This window comes from Aquarana catesbeiana, linkage group LG03 (assembly GCF_042186555.1).
Source record: "Aquarana catesbeiana isolate 2022-GZ linkage group LG03, ASM4218655v1, whole genome shotgun sequence".
In the NCBI taxonomy this organism is placed as follows: Eukaryota; Metazoa; Chordata; class Amphibia; order Anura; family Ranidae; genus Aquarana; species Aquarana catesbeiana.
In genome coordinates, this window is record NC_133326.1 from 626,172,060 (window position 1) to 626,192,606 (window position 20,547).

General features: G+C 42.2%; 1 protein-coding gene across 1 annotated transcript in view; it reads right to left on the bottom strand.

Moving 5' to 3' along the window:
* The window catches only part of RASAL3 (RAS protein activator like 3), an 85,567-nt gene that overhangs the window by 26,543 nt on the left and 38,477 nt on the right, over window positions 1-20,547 (bottom strand). The window contains exons 6-13 of the mRNA XM_073622401.1: window positions 18,338-18,458; window positions 17,212-17,310; window positions 16,590-17,114; window positions 16,316-16,460; window positions 13,933-14,077; window positions 11,171-11,407; window positions 5,565-5,766; window positions 4,605-4,696 (exon numbers count right to left, since the gene is read on the bottom strand). Coding sequence (XP_073478502.1) covers window positions 4,605-4,696; window positions 5,565-5,766; window positions 11,171-11,407; window positions 13,933-14,077; window positions 16,316-16,460; window positions 16,590-17,114; window positions 17,212-17,310; window positions 18,338-18,458 — 1,566 coding nt within the window. The remainder of the gene's footprint in view (window positions 1-4,604; window positions 4,697-5,564; window positions 5,767-11,170; window positions 11,408-13,932; window positions 14,078-16,315; window positions 16,461-16,589; window positions 17,115-17,211; window positions 17,311-18,337; window positions 18,459-20,547) is intronic.

A 20,547-nucleotide genomic window follows, 5' to 3' on the forward strand; every position in this document is an offset into this window, starting at 1 on the left:
AGCATAGAGATATGAGGAATAGAAACATATATAAGAGGACATCTGCATAGAGTTATAACTTATAATGACATTAGCTGATAGAAAGACCCTGAATATTAGAATTTTGTCTTATGGCAATGGCAAGATGTTCCATAGTGAGTATGGTTCCATTACGAATCCAGTTCGGGTCTGATAGTAGACCATTAAAACGAATCCTCGCCATGCGTTTCCATAGAGAGCCTGGATCTTACATAAAATGTTTGACTCAAGGCCCACTTGTTGAAGCGTGCCCTCAAGGAATTGCCAATGAACCCGGTCAAAAGCCTTTTTGGCAACGACGGAGATCAAGCAAGCTTGGATTTGGCATTTTTGGGCATATTCCATCAGGGAAAATGGTTTTAAGGATATTACCCCTGGCCTCCCTCTCGGAGGTAAAACCCACCTGGTCAAGACGGATCAGGTTAGATATCAATGGCAAAAGACGTTTGGCCAATAATTTAGAGTTTAAGTGAATGTAAATATTGATAAGTGAAATTGGGTGATAGCTACCACAGAGTGTAGGAACTTTCCCGGGCTTAGGTAATACTACGAAATTAGCTTCTAGGGCTCGGGAAAAGTCTCGGGAAAAGAGAATGGTTTTGTTTAAGTTTAGAGCCATGTTTAATAAAGACCCCGTGTAACACACATTTTAATGCCTCCCACTGGATCGGGCAGAGGTATCGTCATTACCATGGTCAGAAATGAAGTTGGAAATAGTGGTCCGAATTTCTGCAGAACACAGGTCCACTTTCAACAATGAGTCGTTCAGTCTCCATGTCCAGTCATGACCAGGCAGATCAGGTAGGGAAAGGAACAAATATACCGACGCATGAACGGACCACAATATGTTGCTTTGAGGGCAGTATGTCAAGACATAATGACTTACAAGAAAAAATTCAATGCAGGAGTAGATATTAAGGACATTATTAAAGTCTCAGCGAGAAGGATCACCCCTTCTGCAAATTCCATTAATTTATGGAGATATTGAATGGTATAAGTTATTTGGTCTTGGTTAGGGATGTATATGTTAGCCAGGGTACATGTTTTGCCACTAAGAGACATTTTCAAAAATAAATATCTCCCGTCAGGGTCCGAGTATGAATCTAAGAGAGTATAGTTTACCGATTTGTGGAAGGCAATCGCCACCCCTCTAGATTTCGATTGGGAATACGTACTATGAAGCCAGGTCAGGTAGTATTTATTCCGCAATGAGGGAATATGGTTTGAGCAAAAATGGGTCTCTTAAAAAAAATTACGTTGATCTTTGATTTGTGAAATAAGTATAGTATTTATGATCTCTTAGCAGGTTCATTCAGGCCGCGGGCATTGAATGAGCACAGGTGAATGGTAGCAGCATTCTGGGGGCCTCCCATGGTAGAAGGGATGGAGGAGAGAAGAGAAAGTGTAAGTAAGAAACAACAAAAACCAAGATGCTAGTATAGAGTTTAGCACCACTTTGGTACCCTAATCAGGGACGGCTATAAAGGTCAAAGCCAGGCAGAAGCTCTGAGTTCTATGTGGGGAGGGAAAGTAACCTAAAAGCAAAGTGTCAAAGCAACGTCCCACACTATAAAATAAGCAATAAGCAATAGTGTATAATGAAGGAAGAGGGCCAACCGATTCCGAGATGGCTAAATCATATAAAACACCAAGATAGTTAAAGAAACATAAACAACAGGTAAATGAACCCTAGCCATATTGTGAAACTTATTCGATTCACAAGAGGAGTATCCTGGTAGGAGAGAGGAAAAGATCCATAGAGATAATGTACTCCACAAAAGGAGTTAACTGCATTGGATACTAACAAACATCACAAATGTAAGAGGGCAAGAAGCAACCTTAAAGCTAAGGGGGGGGGGGGATGAATTGGGGGCCTTCCCCCAGGGTCCTCTTAGATGAAGATACTTCTGAGCTGTCAGAGCTTGAAATAGGTCATATTGTAGATCTTGCAACTATATGAAAAAATATAGGTATATATAAAGGCTTTAAACAATACCCAATCCTAAGACTCTCAGCATCGAACAACAACAAAGGAAATAAAAATATATATGGAAAGATAACAAGCATGGAATATTGGTGGTTCTTTGTAAAGTTTATAGGGCAAGCCCATGCTATAAAATTGTTATCCAGGGCCATGAACAGGCAGTGGAATTAAAGCGTCAATGGTGATTGGTTATTCCTGACAATATGGTACAAGGTCTGATAACCAAGGAAGTAGCATTAGGCTCCATTACCATGAGGCGGATCCACTGCCTCGGAGTTCGCCTCTGTCCGCCAGTTCAGTGGGAGATCTCCCTGTTGATCTCTGCTGAGCCGGCGGATGACAAGTCCCTCTCTGCTCACTGAGCGGGGAGGGGCTTGTCGAGTGCCGCTGGTTGCTATGGAGAGATCGGATGAAAACCATCAGCATGTCCGTATTCATCAGATCTCACCCGATCCAATCCGCCAGGTATGGATGCGAACTTAGGACCATCCGTCTGATTTTAGCGGATCGGATCAGGTCAGATGTCAGCGGACATGTCACCGCTGACATCCATCGCTACATAGACTAGCATGGACCGCCCGTTCAGGTCCGCCGACAAAACTGACAGGCGGACCTGAACAGTCTGACAGTGTGAAAGGGGCCTTACAGGATCTCTGCAGTAAAGATAGCGTAGGTCAAATTATTGCTCTCTAGAGAGTGGACCAGTAGACTGCGGTCTGGAGTTGCTTCTGGTAGAGGACCTATGACGTCTGTGTTGTGGGAGTGGAGGACCATTGGGGACATTATCGAACACTAACCAATCAGGTAGGTCAATGGGTTAGATGTCAAGAAAGCAGAAAACATCCGGCAGTTGCCTGTGGTCATTCAAAATACTGTCATTGAGTAGGCGAATAGTGAGACCAAAACGGTAGCTCCAGAGATATGCGCCACCACAGTCCCTAACTATCCAGCAAAGGCTTTACTTGGAGTCTCATGTAGAGGGTTCTGCAAGAAAGATCCGGAAGGAGGTGAATAGTAGCACCATCAAATTGAACTGAGCCCCTGTTCCAGGCTTGCCACGTGAGCTCCTCTTTCATAAGGAAAAAATGCAACCTGCATAAGATGCAGATTTGGATTTAGACATGTTATGAAACCTATTTTCCTTGAGATAAGTGGCACTGGATGGGATTTGCATTTCTCACCCCATCCCTACTACCTAGGTATAATTGTGAATGCTTGGAAAAATCGCCTGTTCATATTTATGGAATGGCTGACAGGCAGTAAGGTCAGAGTGGCCCTGTAACCTGACAACACAACACTTTTAAAGTGATATTAAACGGGCCTATGTAAAGCCTGACAGAAATAAGGAGACTGTCATTGCTGTTTTCCTTCTGAAAATGCCAGCTGTCTGGTTGTCACAAATTTCTAATGCTACTTTTGGCGGACTTTCAACAGACTTTCTAACGACCAGACTTGCCTACACACAATCACACCAAAGTCCGACGGATTCGTACGTGATGACGTATACCGGACTAAAATAAGGAAGTTGATAGCCAGTAGCCAATAGCTGCCCTAGCGTGGGTTTTTGTCCGTCGGACTAGCATACAGACGAGCGGATTTCTGGGTCCGGCGGAGTTACGACGTAAAGATTTGAAGCATGTTCCAAATCTAAAGTCCGTCAGATTTGCGACTGGAAAAGTCAGCTGAAGGTCCGGTGAAGCCCACACACGATCGGATTGTCTGCCGGATTTGGTCCGTCGGCGACGTCAGACAAGTCCGGTCGAAAAGTCCGACCGTGTGTACGCGGCATAAGTCATAGACCTGGAACAAGCATGCAGAAAGTATATTGATTAGAAATTAAAGATTCCTGATCTGCATATCTTCAGAAACATTTAAATTGGGGACACCAATTTTTCCTTGACAATTGGCGTTTCCAATTGAATCCTATTGGAAGTAGTGCTGAGAAAGGACCAGTAGAAGAAAGCAGGGGTTTTTCTTCATCTTAACAATAACGATATCCTTGTACACCACAATCCACCAGTGGTCGGGGCCTGGGTGGGTTTAGTGTTCTCTGGTGTTACAACACACAGTCTACTGTGCACATACTGTACATTTGTCCAGAAATTGTAACAGCCAGAAACATGGGAAAGAGTTCTGAATAATGAGGGTGAGGCCAACAGAGGGTGGCAAAAGCATTGTGTTTCGAACCTCTATTAATGAAGATCCAAAGCTGATTGTGTCTTGTGCAATACATAACATATAACACCAAAGGTGTATAGGGAGCATATTTTACCTTTTTACCTAATACGAACTGTGGAAAAGGCAAAAAATATTAATTAAAAAATAGGTGTAAGCAGAGTCTGGACTAGACTTAAAATAAACTGAATGTTGAAATGACTGACAGCTTTTCAAGCTATGCAAACACTGCTTCTGCTGACAGTAATGAAAAAAATTACATAATATTAGGCTTTATTAATCTGTTGAAATTGACCGAGATTTTATTATACCCAAGTTTAAAGAAGTTGATGAAATATTGTTATCTTTGTTTTCAGGTCACTGTGATTTTAAATGCCTTTATCTTCACCAAAAATGGCACCAACCATATTTATATTGTGCCTGTTACCTCTGATCCTGGGTGATGCATTCTGGGACAGGAAGACCTTCTGCTAGGGCCTTGAGGATTGTGGGCAATGGCTCCAGTTGATCTTTGGTTTGCTGAAAACCAGAATTCAAAATACTTTATACATTTCTGGACTGGTTAAAATGGTAAAAATCTCTGGTAATCATTATTATTATAATTCAGATAATACTTAAAGGAAACGTAATGTTTGACAAGAAGTCAATGGAAATCTTCCCAGTGGGACACAGATGGCAATAGCATTCCCAACTTTTTCCAAAGGTTTAAACCAGCCATACACTGATTGAATTACATTCAGAATGTGGCTGTCTCTGCTCGACAGTCAATGATTTGATCAACTTCTGTCAAAGGAACATAATGCTGGCTGGAATCTACAGGAAATTATGTGTGCTCTGTCCCAGCAAAATGGATGCTCACACTCACTCACATTCACTTATTTTTACATTATTTACTAAGTTAGTGAAAATTCACTTTGCTAAGTGAACATGGCCTACTCTTTTAGTAAATCAACACCATTGCATTAACTACCTTAATTTTCATAATAAAGCAGTTGGGCAGTGTGTCTAAATATTAATGCACAGTTCAAGTGTTTGACAACATTGTCTAGTGCAGTCCATAGTTAACCTATGAGTTGGGATGTGTGGCTGTTACTTTTCTCCGCAAGCATCAAGCATCGGAGTGGCAGAGCAGGAAGTGTACCATTTCCATTAGGAGAACAAGATACTTTAAGTCATTGCCAGGGGAAAATCAGTTAAAATCATAACATGCAGGACTTTAAAGGTGAATAAAACACATGAAACGTCATTTGGGCCTTTCTTGCAGGCATATAATACTAATGAGACCACAGAAGGAACAAATAACAAATCATATTTAGTCATATGCAATGTTGAGTGTAGGCTACTATGCTGTATTTAACAATTGTATTTAAGATATTTGAATATATACCTGATGGACTCCTTTAAAGATAGCACACAGCATGTAGTGGAGTGTAGCAAGTTCATAGGCCAGATCAATGCTGCCCTCATAACCGACTGGTGACACCTCACTGTCCGGATCTGTGACTGTCTGCAGGAAGATCGACATCCCATCCCAATACTGCTCCAAGAAGCCATTCATAAATGCCATGTAGCCTTCCTTTTCTCCGAACCTGTGGAGTGCAACATATAGGAACAGATTCCTTCCTGAAGTATTGTTATGATAGTCAAATTGCGGGTGTTATCGATATGATATTAAACACTGCTATTCATTATAACCTGCCTTTAAACCATTCACTGGACTATGAATGAAAATCACCAAACTGGTGAGGTCCTCCTTGTTCTCCCATTCTGTAAAGCCACCTTATCACCATCAGATTCCAACACCTAAATCTTGGTGGGATGCCAACACTGTGCAATGACATAGAGACCAATTGCACCACAGTATTGGCACTCCCACTCTGATTTCTTGTGTCAAAGACATTATGGAAGCACATTTGTGTAGTTATACTAGGAATGTTTAAAATATATTTCATTCATTTTGATTAAATACAACATTGAACAAATTGAGGTTTTCAATATTTGCTTGGAATTTCACTTTTAATCTGGAAGAAATTCATGTACTGTGTTTTAATAAATATATATCTTTATCAACACATTTGGGATAGTTTACTAAAGGAGTTGAGAATCTCCATGTAATTAATTGTGTGAATTTTCACCTAAATGATCAAATTGTGAATGGAAAATTTCTGTTCACTTTGAATATATAATCACGTGCATATGAAAAATGTAAACATTAATTTGCTTTCAACATGATTGGATAATTGAAGTGAATATTCACAAAATGTATTGTCTAAATATTCTAAACTTCTTGTAATAAATCAGCCCAAAAACATTTAATTCACCAAGCTAACACACTACGATAATGGTCTTTTTTTCAAACAAGTTGACTGTTATTTCTGAATAGATTTGAATGTCAGTAAAACAGCTAAAAAATAAATAATCTTATCTTTATGTTGTTCTTAAAGATTCTCACATATCCAGATCATGCTATAGCTATTAGCTAGTAGCTATAGCTAGTAGAAGATAGTCACATTCATCTGGCCTTGTTTTGTAACTTTGAAATTGTTTCACCATTCATCCTAGAAGCTTCTTCTGCTCTATCAAGTGTCAGGAACATGTTAATACTTTGTGTATTGAATCTACTGCAGCTGAAACCAATATGCGCGGGTCACAGCCAACTATAAGTACAGCTCTCGGAAGAGCTTATCCCTTCAATATTTCATTATGTTCCTCTTTCACAATAAGTTGCTTGTTCTTTATAACTTCTTGGTGAACTAAGTCACTACAGATAAAATCTTAAACAGTGGTAACTTTTCATGGAACAATGTAGAGCAGGCATAGTCGCTATCAAGAGTTTACTGTTTGTAATTTAAACCTACTTTGACCTTAAATTATTTCTAATAAGAATATATGCTCACATTTCCATAATATGACAACGATAAATCATATACAGATTTACAAATTGATCCTCTAGTGGCCATCTCTGTATCAGGGTGTTGGTTCTACAAGCTTGCTTAAAGTGAGCTTGACTTGGTTTTCAATGTGCTTAGGGTAGCAACGTTACTGAAGAACAATCACAGGGGTTGATTTACTAAAACTGGAGAGTGCAAAATCCGGTGCAGCTGAGCATGGTGGCCAATCAGCATCTAACTTCAAAATTAAAATAGTCAAAGTCAGCGCTCTTTCAGGGAAACTTAAGCAGCCACGTGCAATAAGTATAGATATATGGTACACCAATAACCAAATTATAACAAAAATGCAGCGCTAAAACAATAAGGGGTTGATTTACTAAAGGCAAAAAGACTGTGCACTCTGGAAAGTGCAGTTGCACACAGCAAGAGCAGTTGCTCCAGAGTTTAGTAAATGAGCAGAAGCTCTGCTGACTTTCATCAACCAATCACGTGCAAGCAAAAATGCTCTTTTTTTATTTACCTTGCATGTGATTGGGTATTCTTTGCAAAGTGAAGCTTCACCTCATTTACCAAGCTCTGGAGCAACTGCACTTGCAGAGTGCAATTGCACTTTCCAAGGTGCACGGTCTATTGGCCTTTAGTAAATCAACCCCTAAGTGTCCACAAAAATGTGACCATAAACTGAAGTTTGTCAGAACAACAAAAATAAACAGTTCATATTGTTATAGGTGTAAAACATATAAAAGTGCTCCACTTCAGCCTTCACCCAGCGCTTGGAAAATAGTGCCAATCCTTCACCAATAATAGAAATACACACTCGCCAGGGGGATATGCTGTTTATTACTAGAACAACAATAAGCGCTTTTTGTAAATGGCATTTAGCATCAGCACTCTCCTTCCCAGGGCTGGAGCTACCACTAGACGAACTAGGCAGTTGCCTGGGGCGCAGCCACGGCCGCTGGTTCTATATCTCGATGTGTGACAGTCGTAGTCCTTTAAGGCCAGCGCCGCCGTGCAGTCCTGTGGAGGAAGAGGAGGAGGCGCTGGGAGCTTGTCACAACCTCGATCCAACAGTTGTTGGGTTAGTGAGTGGATTCATGTGCTCACCCGGCTCCTCCCCTTCTCCCGCGCTCTGCGGATCTCCTAACATGTGCAGAGCGCGGATAATGGACGCCATGGCTGAGCAGCTCCCTGACCTCATCTCCAGGATGGACGGCCGTAGTGGAGGACCTGCCAGAGCAGGTATCACGATCAGCGCGGGGAGCCAGTCTGCCGGAGTCTCAAGGTACATATAGCATTACAGTCCTGCTGCCCCACACAGACACATCCTGTGACATCATTCCCTAACCGAGGGTGCCCCGAACATCCTTGCCACCAGCCGCCTGTCACCTCACACACACAGCCCTGATGATATGATGCTACCTACTGTCCCCCTGTCATCATCATGCTCCTCATCATCCCCCTGTTCCTGGCATCCCACCACCCTACCTCCGAGTCCTGTCATCATACTTTTTTTTATCATCATCCACCTGTACCCCCCTGTCATATGCATCCCCCTTTCATTACCCCCCCCGTAGCTCCCCTGTCAAATGCATCCCCCTGTCATTATTTCTCCTGTACCCCCCTGTCATATGCATCCCCCTGTCATTATCCCCCTGTACCCCCCCTGTCATATGCATCCCCCTGTCATTATCCCCCTGTACCCCCCCTGTCATATGCACCCCCCTGTCATTATCCCCCCAGTACACCCCCTGTCATATGCATCCCCCTGTCATTATCCCCCCTGTACGCCCCTGTCATATGCATCCTCCTGTCATTATCCCCCCTGCCATATGCATCCCCCTGTCATCATCATCCCCCCCTGCCATATGCATCCCCCTGTCATTATCCCCCCTGTACCTCACTGTCAGCTTCCTACCACCCCACTCCCTGTCATCTTCATCCCCCTGTACCCCACTGCCAGCTTCCTACTATCCCACCCCCTTAAATTTACTGGTGCACGTCACATATGATGGACGCAGGGACAATTTCTTTCTTCCAGACACCATCAATGGGTGGGGACTTTTTTTCTTTTAGTGACACCAAGGATGCAGGCGCATTTCTACCTAAGTCCCTGCTCAGCCATAGTGCAGTGACCTGTGTTTAAAAAGCTGGTCTTGCCTAGGGTGCAAAATAGCCTATCACCGGCCCTGCTCACTCCACAGATGGCAGGACCAGACTGCGCTATTCAACTCCACCAGGGGATAGTACCAGAGTTATCAGCATGAAGTCACCAACCAAAAACAATATTTTTGCTCATGGTGTAGTATTTTAATATTCCCAAATATCGCGGTGCGACCTCTAGCCCTCCACAGTGTAGCTCTACATTCGTTTCACACAAATGCACGTTATCAGTCATCAGGAGCTGTCTCCTGATGTATGTTTTACAACCAAAACAATATGAAGCATCTAACTTCAGCTTGTTCAATTAAGCTTTGACAATAAAACCTGGAAGCTGATTAGTATCTTTGCAGATCTGCACCAGGTTTTACACTCTCTAGTATTAGTAAACCTTCCCCACAATGTATTGCATATAAGCACTTGTGTTTGTCTTCAACACAATCCCTGTGGAGACGCTTAGATCCTATGCCCAGGCTGTACACATGGGGGGTTATTTACTAAACCTGAAGAGTGCAAAATCTGGTGCAAGTCTGCATGGAAACCAGTCAGCTTCTAGGTTTTATTGCCAAAGCTTAATTGGATAAGCTGAAGTTAGAAGCTGATTGGCTACCATGTATAGTTACACCAGATTCTGAGTGCACCAGATTTAGTAAATCTGGTGGGCACTCAATGGGGGGAGGAGCCAGGAGCGCTGGTGGGGGACCGCAGAAGAGGATGATCAGGGCTGCTCAGTGCAAAACTATTGCACAGAGCAGGTAAGAATAACATGTTTGTTATTTTTTTAAAACAACTGGTTCCTTTACAATCACTTTCATGGAAGAGGACAGAGCTTGGTATCACATTATTAATGAGAAAGGTTGATCAAAAGTGTAACTATAGTTTAGCCTAATGCCACGTACACACGATCGGAAATTCGGCCAACAAAAGACCGATGAGAGCTTTTGGTGGGAAAATGCGTTCGTGTGTATGCTCTATCGGACTTTTGTTGGCCGAATTCCAGCCAGAAAAAGACTGAGAGCATGTTCTCAATTTTTCGGTCGGAAAAAGTTCCTATCCGAAAATGCGATCATCTGTAGCAATTCCGACGCGCAAAATTCCTACGCATGCTCGGAATCAATTCGACGCATGCTCGGAAGCGTTGAACTTAATTTTCTCGGCTCGTCATAGTGTCGTATGTCACCGCGTTCTTGACAGTTTCAGCGTGACCGTGTGTATGCAAGGTAAGCTTGAGCGGAATCCGGGCATGCGTCGAATTGTTTCCGAACATGCGTGTTTTTTTGTGCGTCGGAATTGCATTCAGACGGTTCCTGATTTCCGTCAGGAACTCTTTCCGTCGGAAAAATAGAGAACCAGCTCTCAATCTTTTTCTGGCGGAAATTCAGACAGAAAAAGTTGGATGGAGCATACACACGGTCGGAATATCCGACCAAAATCTCCCATCACACTTTATTTGATGGAAATTCCGCTCGTGTGTATGGGGCATTAGAGTATAAATCCCTTTTCTACCTCTATACCTATCATATCTATAGACCATATCTACCAAAGGATAATGCAGAGATGCCTAACATGCAAAACATGAAAATTCTAGGAGATTATATTTAAAAATTCCCATGAATGGGGAGATAGGCCTATCAGACAGCTCAATGGTCAACTGAAAGAGCTTGCACGACAGACTGACTATGCTACTGTTCCTTGCAAGGCAGTGGCTTACTGTTGTCAGCCTGAAATAGTGCTGTTACTGGAAGAATCTTCAGGGAAGAAAGTTTGCACAGATTCACAAAAAAATAGTTTGCTTACGCAAATTGTATAACGTGAGACATGATGCCAAAAAACATGGTTTACTTTAAGCTCAGTTCGCATTTAAAATTTGACCATTAATTTGGTAGATCATGATGGTTTAAACACATGTGGATAATATGCAGTCTTAACTCTGGATTTTCACCTTGTAAAGTTTGCAAGATTTTGGAGGACTTTGGCTACTAGGGTCAAAGCACGTGCAGCAAGAGGGTTGGGATGTTCAGGAGAGATGTGGAATAGACCTGGGGAGAGGATAGCAGGACATAGGAACCGCAAGAAGAGGCAAGCGCTGACCATCTGAGAACCCAAATCTGGTCTGTCCCACATAGTTACTTTCTCCTGCCAGCTTGAGAAAACAGCCAGTAGCTCTGGAGGAAAAGACCTGTAATTAGAAGAAAAAAGAAATATAGAGTAAAGATAAAGTACTTTTTACTAGCTGTTTACATAACAGAAAGGTGGAAACAGAATGTTTGAAAAGAGGGACAATAATTCCAGCATACTCAGGTATTAGCCTGGGCTCACAGCAAGGGTCCGGTGCGTCCCTGTTCACCATTTCAGGTCCGAATTTGGTCTGAATTTTTGGCTGAATTCAGACCTGAAACAGACCAGAAGACTAACAGAAGTCCTGTGCAATTTGCTCCAGAGATGTGTGAACCGGTGTCTTGCCGAGAAAGTTCCCCCGGCAAATAAGGACCCCCCTGTACTGCGCAGGCGCAGCGCTTGCGCAGTACGAACGACTAAGGAGCCGCGAAAATAGCCGAAGCTGAAAACCCTCAGTCAGCTGTACACGGCACCTGCGCCCTGGGTCCAGGTTCAAGCCCCACCATCCAAGTGGACCTAGAGTAGAATAAAAAAGTGCAGAGCGAAGCGAGCCCACGAGGGGCCCTCTTACAGGCGCCGTGTACATCTGATTCACAACTATTCGGCTTCGGCTATTTCTGACAGCTCGTACTGCGCAAGCGCTGTGTCTGCGCAGTAAAGGGGGGTCCTTATCTGCCGAGGGGAACTTTCTCGGCAGAACACCGACTCCATTGAGAGCTGGTCACAATCTCCTGACATGCGCATTGGATGTGGGGAAACCCACATCCAAATCGCAATAGTGTGAACCCAGCCTTAAAGTGTATGTCCAGCCCAAACTGTTCTCATTAAGTTTTTGAAATATTATCAAAGGATAAGAGCCTCTGTTGAGTTTTAAAGTTGCACTAAACAATGTACTCATTCTCAAAACACAATCTATACACATCCGCTACTTAATGGCCTGGTAACCTACTTTTGATTAAATAGTTTCTAACTGTGTTTTTATGCCTCCTTGTAACTTCCTCCGTCAACCTTTTCCCCTTTACTTCCATTTGTCTGCTCTTTGCACACTATAAATTCCATAATCTATAGTCTATCTCAAGAGTGAGCAAGAGAGGGTGGCTACGTTCATACATACATTGGGACTATGAAGAACGAACATAACCACCCTGTAGGCAGGTGAAATCTACTTTCTTCACTGCAGGTGGTGCTCCTCTGCAGCTGCACTGCAATTGGAGAGGAAGTCAGGATGAACAGGGTTCATCTATGGTTTCCTGGGTCACTAAGGAAGCTAGCCCATTAGATGCTGACACCCCATGTGACTCTGGTAGCTATCTTGGATCAGGCAGAGCCTTTTTAAGGTCCTGGCTCCCAGGTTTCACACGCATTTGCGAGTGGATAGACAAGGGACAGAACTAGTGGCAGTGAACGGTTCCTGATGAGGAGGGAAAGTTTAGGGCTCCCAACTTCTCTGCCAATCTGCATTCTCCCCCTCTCTACAGACGTAGTCAGTACAGCTACATTCTGCTCTCTGCCTGCTGTTGGAACTGTGAGTCTTCCCAGCGGGTTATTTGTGAACTGTCTCTACATTATTTCAATACAAATTCTTTCATTGCACCGGGCTTGAATTTATTATTTCTACCACACCGCACTGCACCCCACTTACAAACCTTCCCTCACAGACAGTGACTGTTTTACAAATCAGGAAGCAAGGGAAATCTTCAAAAGCTGTTACTGTTTGGTGAAAGGATTGTCTCCAGTGGCAGCCCGTCCATTAGGGGCACCTGGGCGCCGCCCCCTCTCTCACGCCACCCCCCTATATGCATAATGGATAGATTCATGCATTGCATGAATCTATCTATGGCCAACGCGGCCACCCCCTATTCATGCATCAGACCCCTTTCAGGGGCAACAGGTGCATGAATTACAGCGGCAGGGGATTTTTTTTTTTAAGCTCCTGATTAGAGCCAGAGTCTCTTATAGGCTTCAAACTAGGGTGGACTTGGGTCGCAGAGCATGCGACCTGGAGCCCACCCAGGTGTGTTACAACAGCGAATGAATATTCGCTGTTGAAACACTGATCCTCAATTTGGCCAATCAGAAGCGGGTGTGAGACCTGTTTTATGATTGGCCAAAAAGAGCAGACTCCTGATTGGCCACCGTGGAGGACAGAGGAAACGGAAGCAGCCACAGTGGAAGAGTAGAGGGAATCCACAGCCGCAGTGGAGAGCAGGTGGAAGCTGCAGCCGCCATAGAGAGCAGGAGAACGGGAGGCTGCCGAGCAGGGAGAAGCCACCACCATCGTTGCCATGGAGAGCAGGAGAAGGTGAGGCCGCCGAGCAGGGGAAGCTGCCGGTGATGGAGAGCAGGAGGTTGAGAGGCTGCCACCACCGAGCAGGGGGAAGCCGCCGTTGATGGGGTAAGTGCTGGGTTCCTAGTACTTCAATCAACCCATAACTAACAGAAAAATGTATCTGATGCTTGGTGCACTTGATATACAAATTGTCATTTTCAGTCATTTTCCAGCCTTGAGTCATCACATGGATATTCTAACAATCTTTAGGATGATGTCCATCTCTACAGTAAGAGAGGGACAATGGTGGAACGTACCTTTGTGACTCTAGAATACTTTGCACAGCCTCCTCACAGCTTTGCCACAGATGCTCCTTGTTTTCATTTAGCTCTTCTGGGGAACAGCGCAGGGGGTCAACTTCATGGCTGTCTGTTGAGGCATATATGCGAGAGACAAAAGGGCCTGGGGACAAAAAAAGACTCCTATTTATTATCTTAGGACATATTTTTAATGTGTGATATAATACATTTTCTAAGTGCAAGCAAAGTAAGAAGCAACAAAGAAACCTAGTGGAATATTTTATTGTTAATTAATTCACCATATAGAAATCAATATTTTTTACTCAAAGTAAACATTTATGTATCAATTAATTTTTAAACAACCCCTTGAGAAAAAAAAGTTTCTGTGAGTCAGGTAAATAAACTGATATTTGGAACTAGGGTGCTGTTTCACTATTAGCCTGGACAAATTTGGGAAATGTCTAGGTTCCAGGAAGATTTAAAAGCAGAAGTGAATGCATTGCTACATTGATGATCAGAGATCTGGGCAGGATGACCAGAAGCTCAAAAGATAATAGTTTTTCTCACAATTGGTGGGAACAGGTGAGATCTGTGACTACAGCATGATCCTAAAGGCTTTCTGTGCATCTGACTGACAGTTCTTCTAGAATAGGGACTTCAGAAGATTGGAGTTAATGGCACAGTACTAGATCTATGTTATCTTTGCAAGCACACTGATTTTATGCATTTGTTGCCTCCACAAACTCCCTAGTGGGGTTCTCCTCCCACACCGGGCCCCATAGCAGCTAAGATTATATGTAAACCACTGAATGAAATTGTGCCTGGAGTTAGGTTTTAACATTGATATGGTTCAGAAATAATGAGAAAATCAATAAAGATAATTAACCTGAACTTGATGGTTTACACCCATGAGTCCTCAAAATCCTGAACTAAATGTTGTTTCTAATGTAAGACATCATAGCTAATTTTTCAAGATTCTTTATTACTGGCTTGGGATCAATAAAGTTGCACAAAACACGATTGGTACCTATATTTAAAATGGGATTAAACCCTTTATGTAATAATTACAGAACTGTATTTAGTAGTAGTTAATCACACGTAAGTGTAATGTAATGTTGAAGAAGTTCTGTAGCTTGCCCAAGCCACTTCTTCAGCTCTAATAAGTGTCAAGAGAATACCCCAGCATTTATATCCACACAGGTAGCTCATATACCTTGAAAAAATCGTCATAGAAAGACAGATGTTTTTGTAGAAGAACAAGATAGGAGGTGTGTTCCTCACGCTCAATAGAACTGAAGAAGTGGCTTGGATGAGCTAGCAAATGGTGTCAGCATTAAAGTAAAAGTCCAGTTCAATGCAACAAACTACTACTATGGTAGATATACCATGGCCTGTGTAAATGAGAACCTTCACAGACATACAGAACTGTCATTTTTTTGTGGAAAAACAATATTTTAAGAGGAATTGTATTGTATGTATGGATATTTTATACATAGTTACATTGGCACACTGGTACATGGGACCAATGTATCTATGTACATACCATACCTGGCCAATGCCCCTGGAAGCTGGAAATCACTGAAGTAGACACTGCTACTACAGTGATCTCCACTTGTCTTCCATGCTGAGCGGCTAGCCTGATGCATTCTGGTCGGCTGCTTGGCATGGTTGCCAGTCAGAGAATGCTTTGCATCTACTGAATGAATGCAAAGCACTCTTTGGTTGGACGAGGTGCAGAGGTGGGGCAGTGAAGGCAGAATGGTATCATTTATTTACCCATTTTAAACTTTTTTTTACATTTCTTCAGTTGCTTCCTGGTTTCTGGCCTAGACCAAAATGATGTCATACATCCCAGGAGTCTTCATAGGCTTTTTTTTCTTTCACCTGGAGAAGGGGAGGAGGGGCTTTTTTAGCTAAGCACACCCTCCTTCCTGTTGTCAGTTTGTGGTGCTTAGATACAGTGGGGTTTTGCTTTAATAACCTCACACAATGTTAGTCTACAGTTTCTTAGGCTGGCAAGATATTTTTTTAAAGAAGCATGTATTCAAAGAGAGAAACATCACTGGTTGATCCAAAAGGCTAATATGTTTGCTTTTGGGAATCTGGAAATATTTTTTTCCCCCTTAAAGCAAATTGGAGCTTGCTTCATAATTGTTTTTTTTTTTTTCCCGGCAAATCAGTTAGAGGTTAAGGATCCTGATTGAAAATGCAAGTTTTTTATGGTTAAACTTCCTGAATGTGTCATTCTTTCACCCGAAGTAAGACTTCCTATAAGCTGAGCTCTTTCCTCTCTTAAATTATTCTGGCCCTGACTACTAGCAAATGGAGCTCTATTCCCCATTTCATGAGGCCTGCTTTATTTTAACAAGTATAGCCTAGTGAGGGCTTTCATTCTCCGCACCAAGGGTCTCCTGGAGGTACGTCTGTCCCACCATTTTCATGTACTCTTCAATGGCCTTGGTGACAATAGTGTTTTCACGGAATATTAATGATTCTTGGAAGTTATAACGTGTAAGCTCAGCCGTACCGAGGTCCACCAGGAACTCCTGCAAAACAGTGCACAGGAATAGAAAGTCTCATCCAGTGAGTTTGATGATCCTATACATGTCCATTTTAAGTATGGAAATGGATATCATATAGTTTTATTTTAAAATTTAGAAAAGCTTAGATCTCACCTTGGCCTGACCAGTACTCTGCAGGACGTAGACCAGTGATCTACCAAGCTCTTCTTTCTCCCGTGCACTCAGAATGGGCTCCATTGCTCGGCTTAGCTTAAGGTACTTCCAGGTAAGATACTCTGCAAATTCCTTGTATTGCACCAGGGGAAGAACACAGAGCTTTCTGTACCTTCCTCGTAGTCTGAGTGTCACCTCTCCACCAAGAGGCACCCATCTCTCAACCCCTTCCCTCATTCCTTCCAAAGCCAGTGTTACAGTTCCCACACCAGTGGCTTCTTTCCCTTCTCGGAGAAGATGCAGAGCAACATGGCCTGAAAAATTTGGCAAGTCTTTTAAGTTAAAGCTCTCTCCCCAGAATACCACGCCAGACTCAGGTGCTTTGCTTGAGGTTCGGCCATAAAGAGAGCCATCGAGATGGACCTCACAGAAGTAAAGGGCACGAGAGCTAGGACCTGAATTGGGAAGACCTTTGGCTTCATGGATCCACAGACTGAGAGAGGACTCTTCACGCTCAAAATTATCCTAGGCAAAGCAAAAATATAAATGGGTTTATGAACCTGACAAATGATATTTAAAACACTCGGGTGATGGTTGAATAAACACTGACAAACTTACTCACCTTATCTGGTTGCACAATTCTGCGAAGATTTTCAATCCATCGGTCTCGTTCTAGAACAGATGAACATCCAAAACAACGGCTGCATTTGGAGGTGATGACCTATGAGACATGTAGGATTGTTAGTCATTGTCTTATTTATTATGATTCTTCAAGTAAACTAGTTTGTGTTTCTAAATGTAACCTTTTGAATTATCAGTCTAGGTTTGAAAATAAAAGAATGAACCTAGCTTTTATGGGCAACAGATATTGCTTGTTTTACACACTTTCATAATTAAGGTCCATTGCGTAAGTTCCAGTATAGCAGTGGTTTTCAAACTGCGGCCCATGGGCCAAATTCTGCCCTTTGCTTGTCTTTATCCGGTAGTTATTAGCCTTTAATCATCTCCCTACTTTAAAATAAAACTATGACCTTCCACTTAAGTGTGCTATACACTGCAAATTTCAGTCGGTGCCCAATGCAGCTGCTGTTTGGGTATTGACAACCGGTGGTGGCACCTGTCAGGATACAGTAGTCCCGGGAATTCCTCTATCTGTGCTCTTAACCTGCAGGCTGAACAAAACAGGGTATGACCAGCTTTCTTTTAGTCCTCCTGAAAAGTCCTGCATATACCATTTGATCCAGTCAGTGAAGTCCATCTCATGCAGCTTACAGGGATGTGGGGACAATGCTGCTGCACTGCTCCAGAAGTCAGAGCAGAATTGTCCTTTGTGTAGGCTGTGCCTGCTTGGAACACAATGGGGAGATGTTTCAGGGGTCGTGGCTATCAGCATTGTCAGCTTGTGACCTTTAAATCAGCAGCTGGCCATATGTAGCCCCATCCAGTTCTTTTTAGACTGGCAGAACTGACTGTGCTGCTAGGATCCTCACACTTTTGGCTGTAGTGTCTGGGAGCATGTGAGGCACAAATAAAGGAAAATTTGGCTGAACCAAGACACTTTTGTTTTAGTGTATGGGGCTTGTGCATAACATAGTAAATGGATTTGAATCTTGTTTAGACTGCCACTCAGGAGTCTTTGAATGTTGGCTGTCACAATTTCAACTTCTTTTGTTGTATTACAAGATAAAAGAGCCCATAAAAGAGATACAAGATAAAACAGCCCTAAAATGAGATCTTGTTATATTTACCTCAAAGCAGAATTGCTCCCCCAGAATACTGCTATGTAGAGCTCGTATAATCACATCTTTCTCATTATTCAGGTCAAGAATTTCCACACAACCCAGTGATTCATGGGACCCATGCAAACTCCTGGATTAAACAAAAGAGAATTTATTATCATCTCCTCATTTTACTTTGTAAACTACACAATTTCCTGCCATATGGCACAATTCACTTTTTTTGGCTGGTGTTTATTGTACCATAACTGGGACATATTGGGATTGATTTACTAAATAAGTAGAGAATCTTCACTTTTCAAAATAAATCTTCACTTTGCAAAGTGAATTTTCACTTACTGAAATAAATGAAACTGTGCTGACTTTAATCCTCCAATTATATGCCAACAAAAATCAGTTTTATTTATTTATTTTTTTGAAAGTCACATAATTGGATAGTCTTTGCAAAATCAACACTAATCAGCCTAAGACATTGCAACTTACATTGGGTGGGAATGGTCCCTTGTGCTGGTGACTGCTCTCTTATTTTAAATCTTTTTTCCTCTAAACCGCATCCCCCCCTCCCCATATCCCTGCAGCGGTAAGCTTCCAATGCTGTGGAGGATAGTAGGAGCCATTGAACCTGTTATAAGCCCTCAACAAGATCGCTGACTATGAACAAAAGAACACACTAGAAATGGGATCTTATGGGTGCATAAAAATATGCATATAATAATATACACCACTATTAAAATTATAAAAATGTATTCACAAGTATTAAAAGTACAACGCATGGCCTATTTACACATCCTCGATGTATTGACATTAAAAAACTCTTGTATCACAGTATAACGTTGGCTTTCCCAGCCTACTTTGATAATATATACATCTTTTGTTTTAGTCACATCAGGTGACTTCAAGATCCTAGATGACAGTAGCAGGGGGGATCCCAACAGTTATGTCACGACCTCTTTTGTGGGTTCCAAATACCTCACTTCCTCAGGCTCTGTAAAACACTTGGAGGGGTCTCAGTATCGCTTTAACGTAAGAATAAAAATTATAACATTCTATTAGCCTTATTAGGGATCTTCTATTGCCCCACAATAAATAGTGCATGATCCTTAAAGAGGACAAAGCCTATATAGTTGCATAGCAAAACCTTTTACCATCTACTAAACCGTCTTATAGTATATGTGTTTCCCCAGGTAAGGCAGGGGCAGAAAAAGTGCCGACTATGCCTGACCTTTCCATCCTTCTCCTTCATTCGTAGAAGTTGTTGTATAGCTTCCATAAATGAAAAACACTCTGTGTGAAATCCAGATGCACCCCAAAATCCACCAGATATGTCCAAAAGATTTTAAGAGCCTATTTAACAGGTGCACCCCTCCTCCCTTAATAGAAGCTGTACTGTAGTTTCCATCAATAGCAAGTGCTCTATGAATGGAGGCAGTGGACCTTTCATTTATCCATCCATACTCCTTTCATAGAGTGCTTTTCATTGATGGAAGCTATACTATATACTATATTTTTTGATTTATCTACACTGCCTGCTGACACCACTAACTGTGGAAGGGAGTGCCACATCTATACAGCTCTAACAGCAAAGAACCCCTTAGATAGTTTAACCACTTCAGCCCCGGAAGGATTTGCCCCCTTCCTGACCAGAGCACTTTTTGCGATTCGGCACTGCGTCACTTTAACTGACATTTGCGCAGTCGTGCGACATTGCAACCAAACAAAATCAACGTCCTTTTTTTCTCACAAATAGAGCTTTCTTTTGGTGGTATTTTATCACCTCTGCGGTTTTTATTTTTTGACTATAAACAAAAAAAGAGCGACAATTTTGAAAAAACGCAATATTTTTCACTTTTTGCTATAATAAACATCCCCAAAAATATATAAAAAAATTTTTTTTACTTAATTTAGACCGATATGTATTCTTCTACATATTTTTGGTAAAAAAAATTGCAATAAGCGTTTATTGATTGGTTTGCTCAAAATGTATAGTGTTTACAAAATGGGGATAGTTTTATGGCATTTTTTATTGTTAATTTTTTTTTTTTAGTAGTAATGGTGGTGATCTGCGATTTTTATTGTGACTGTGACATTATGGCAGTCACATCGGACAATTTTGACACTATTTTGGGACCATTGTCATTTATACAGTGATCAGTGCTGTGTGTGTCCTAGGGAGTGATCCTAACTGTGGGGGGGTGGTCTTCAACACACATGACAGCGATCAC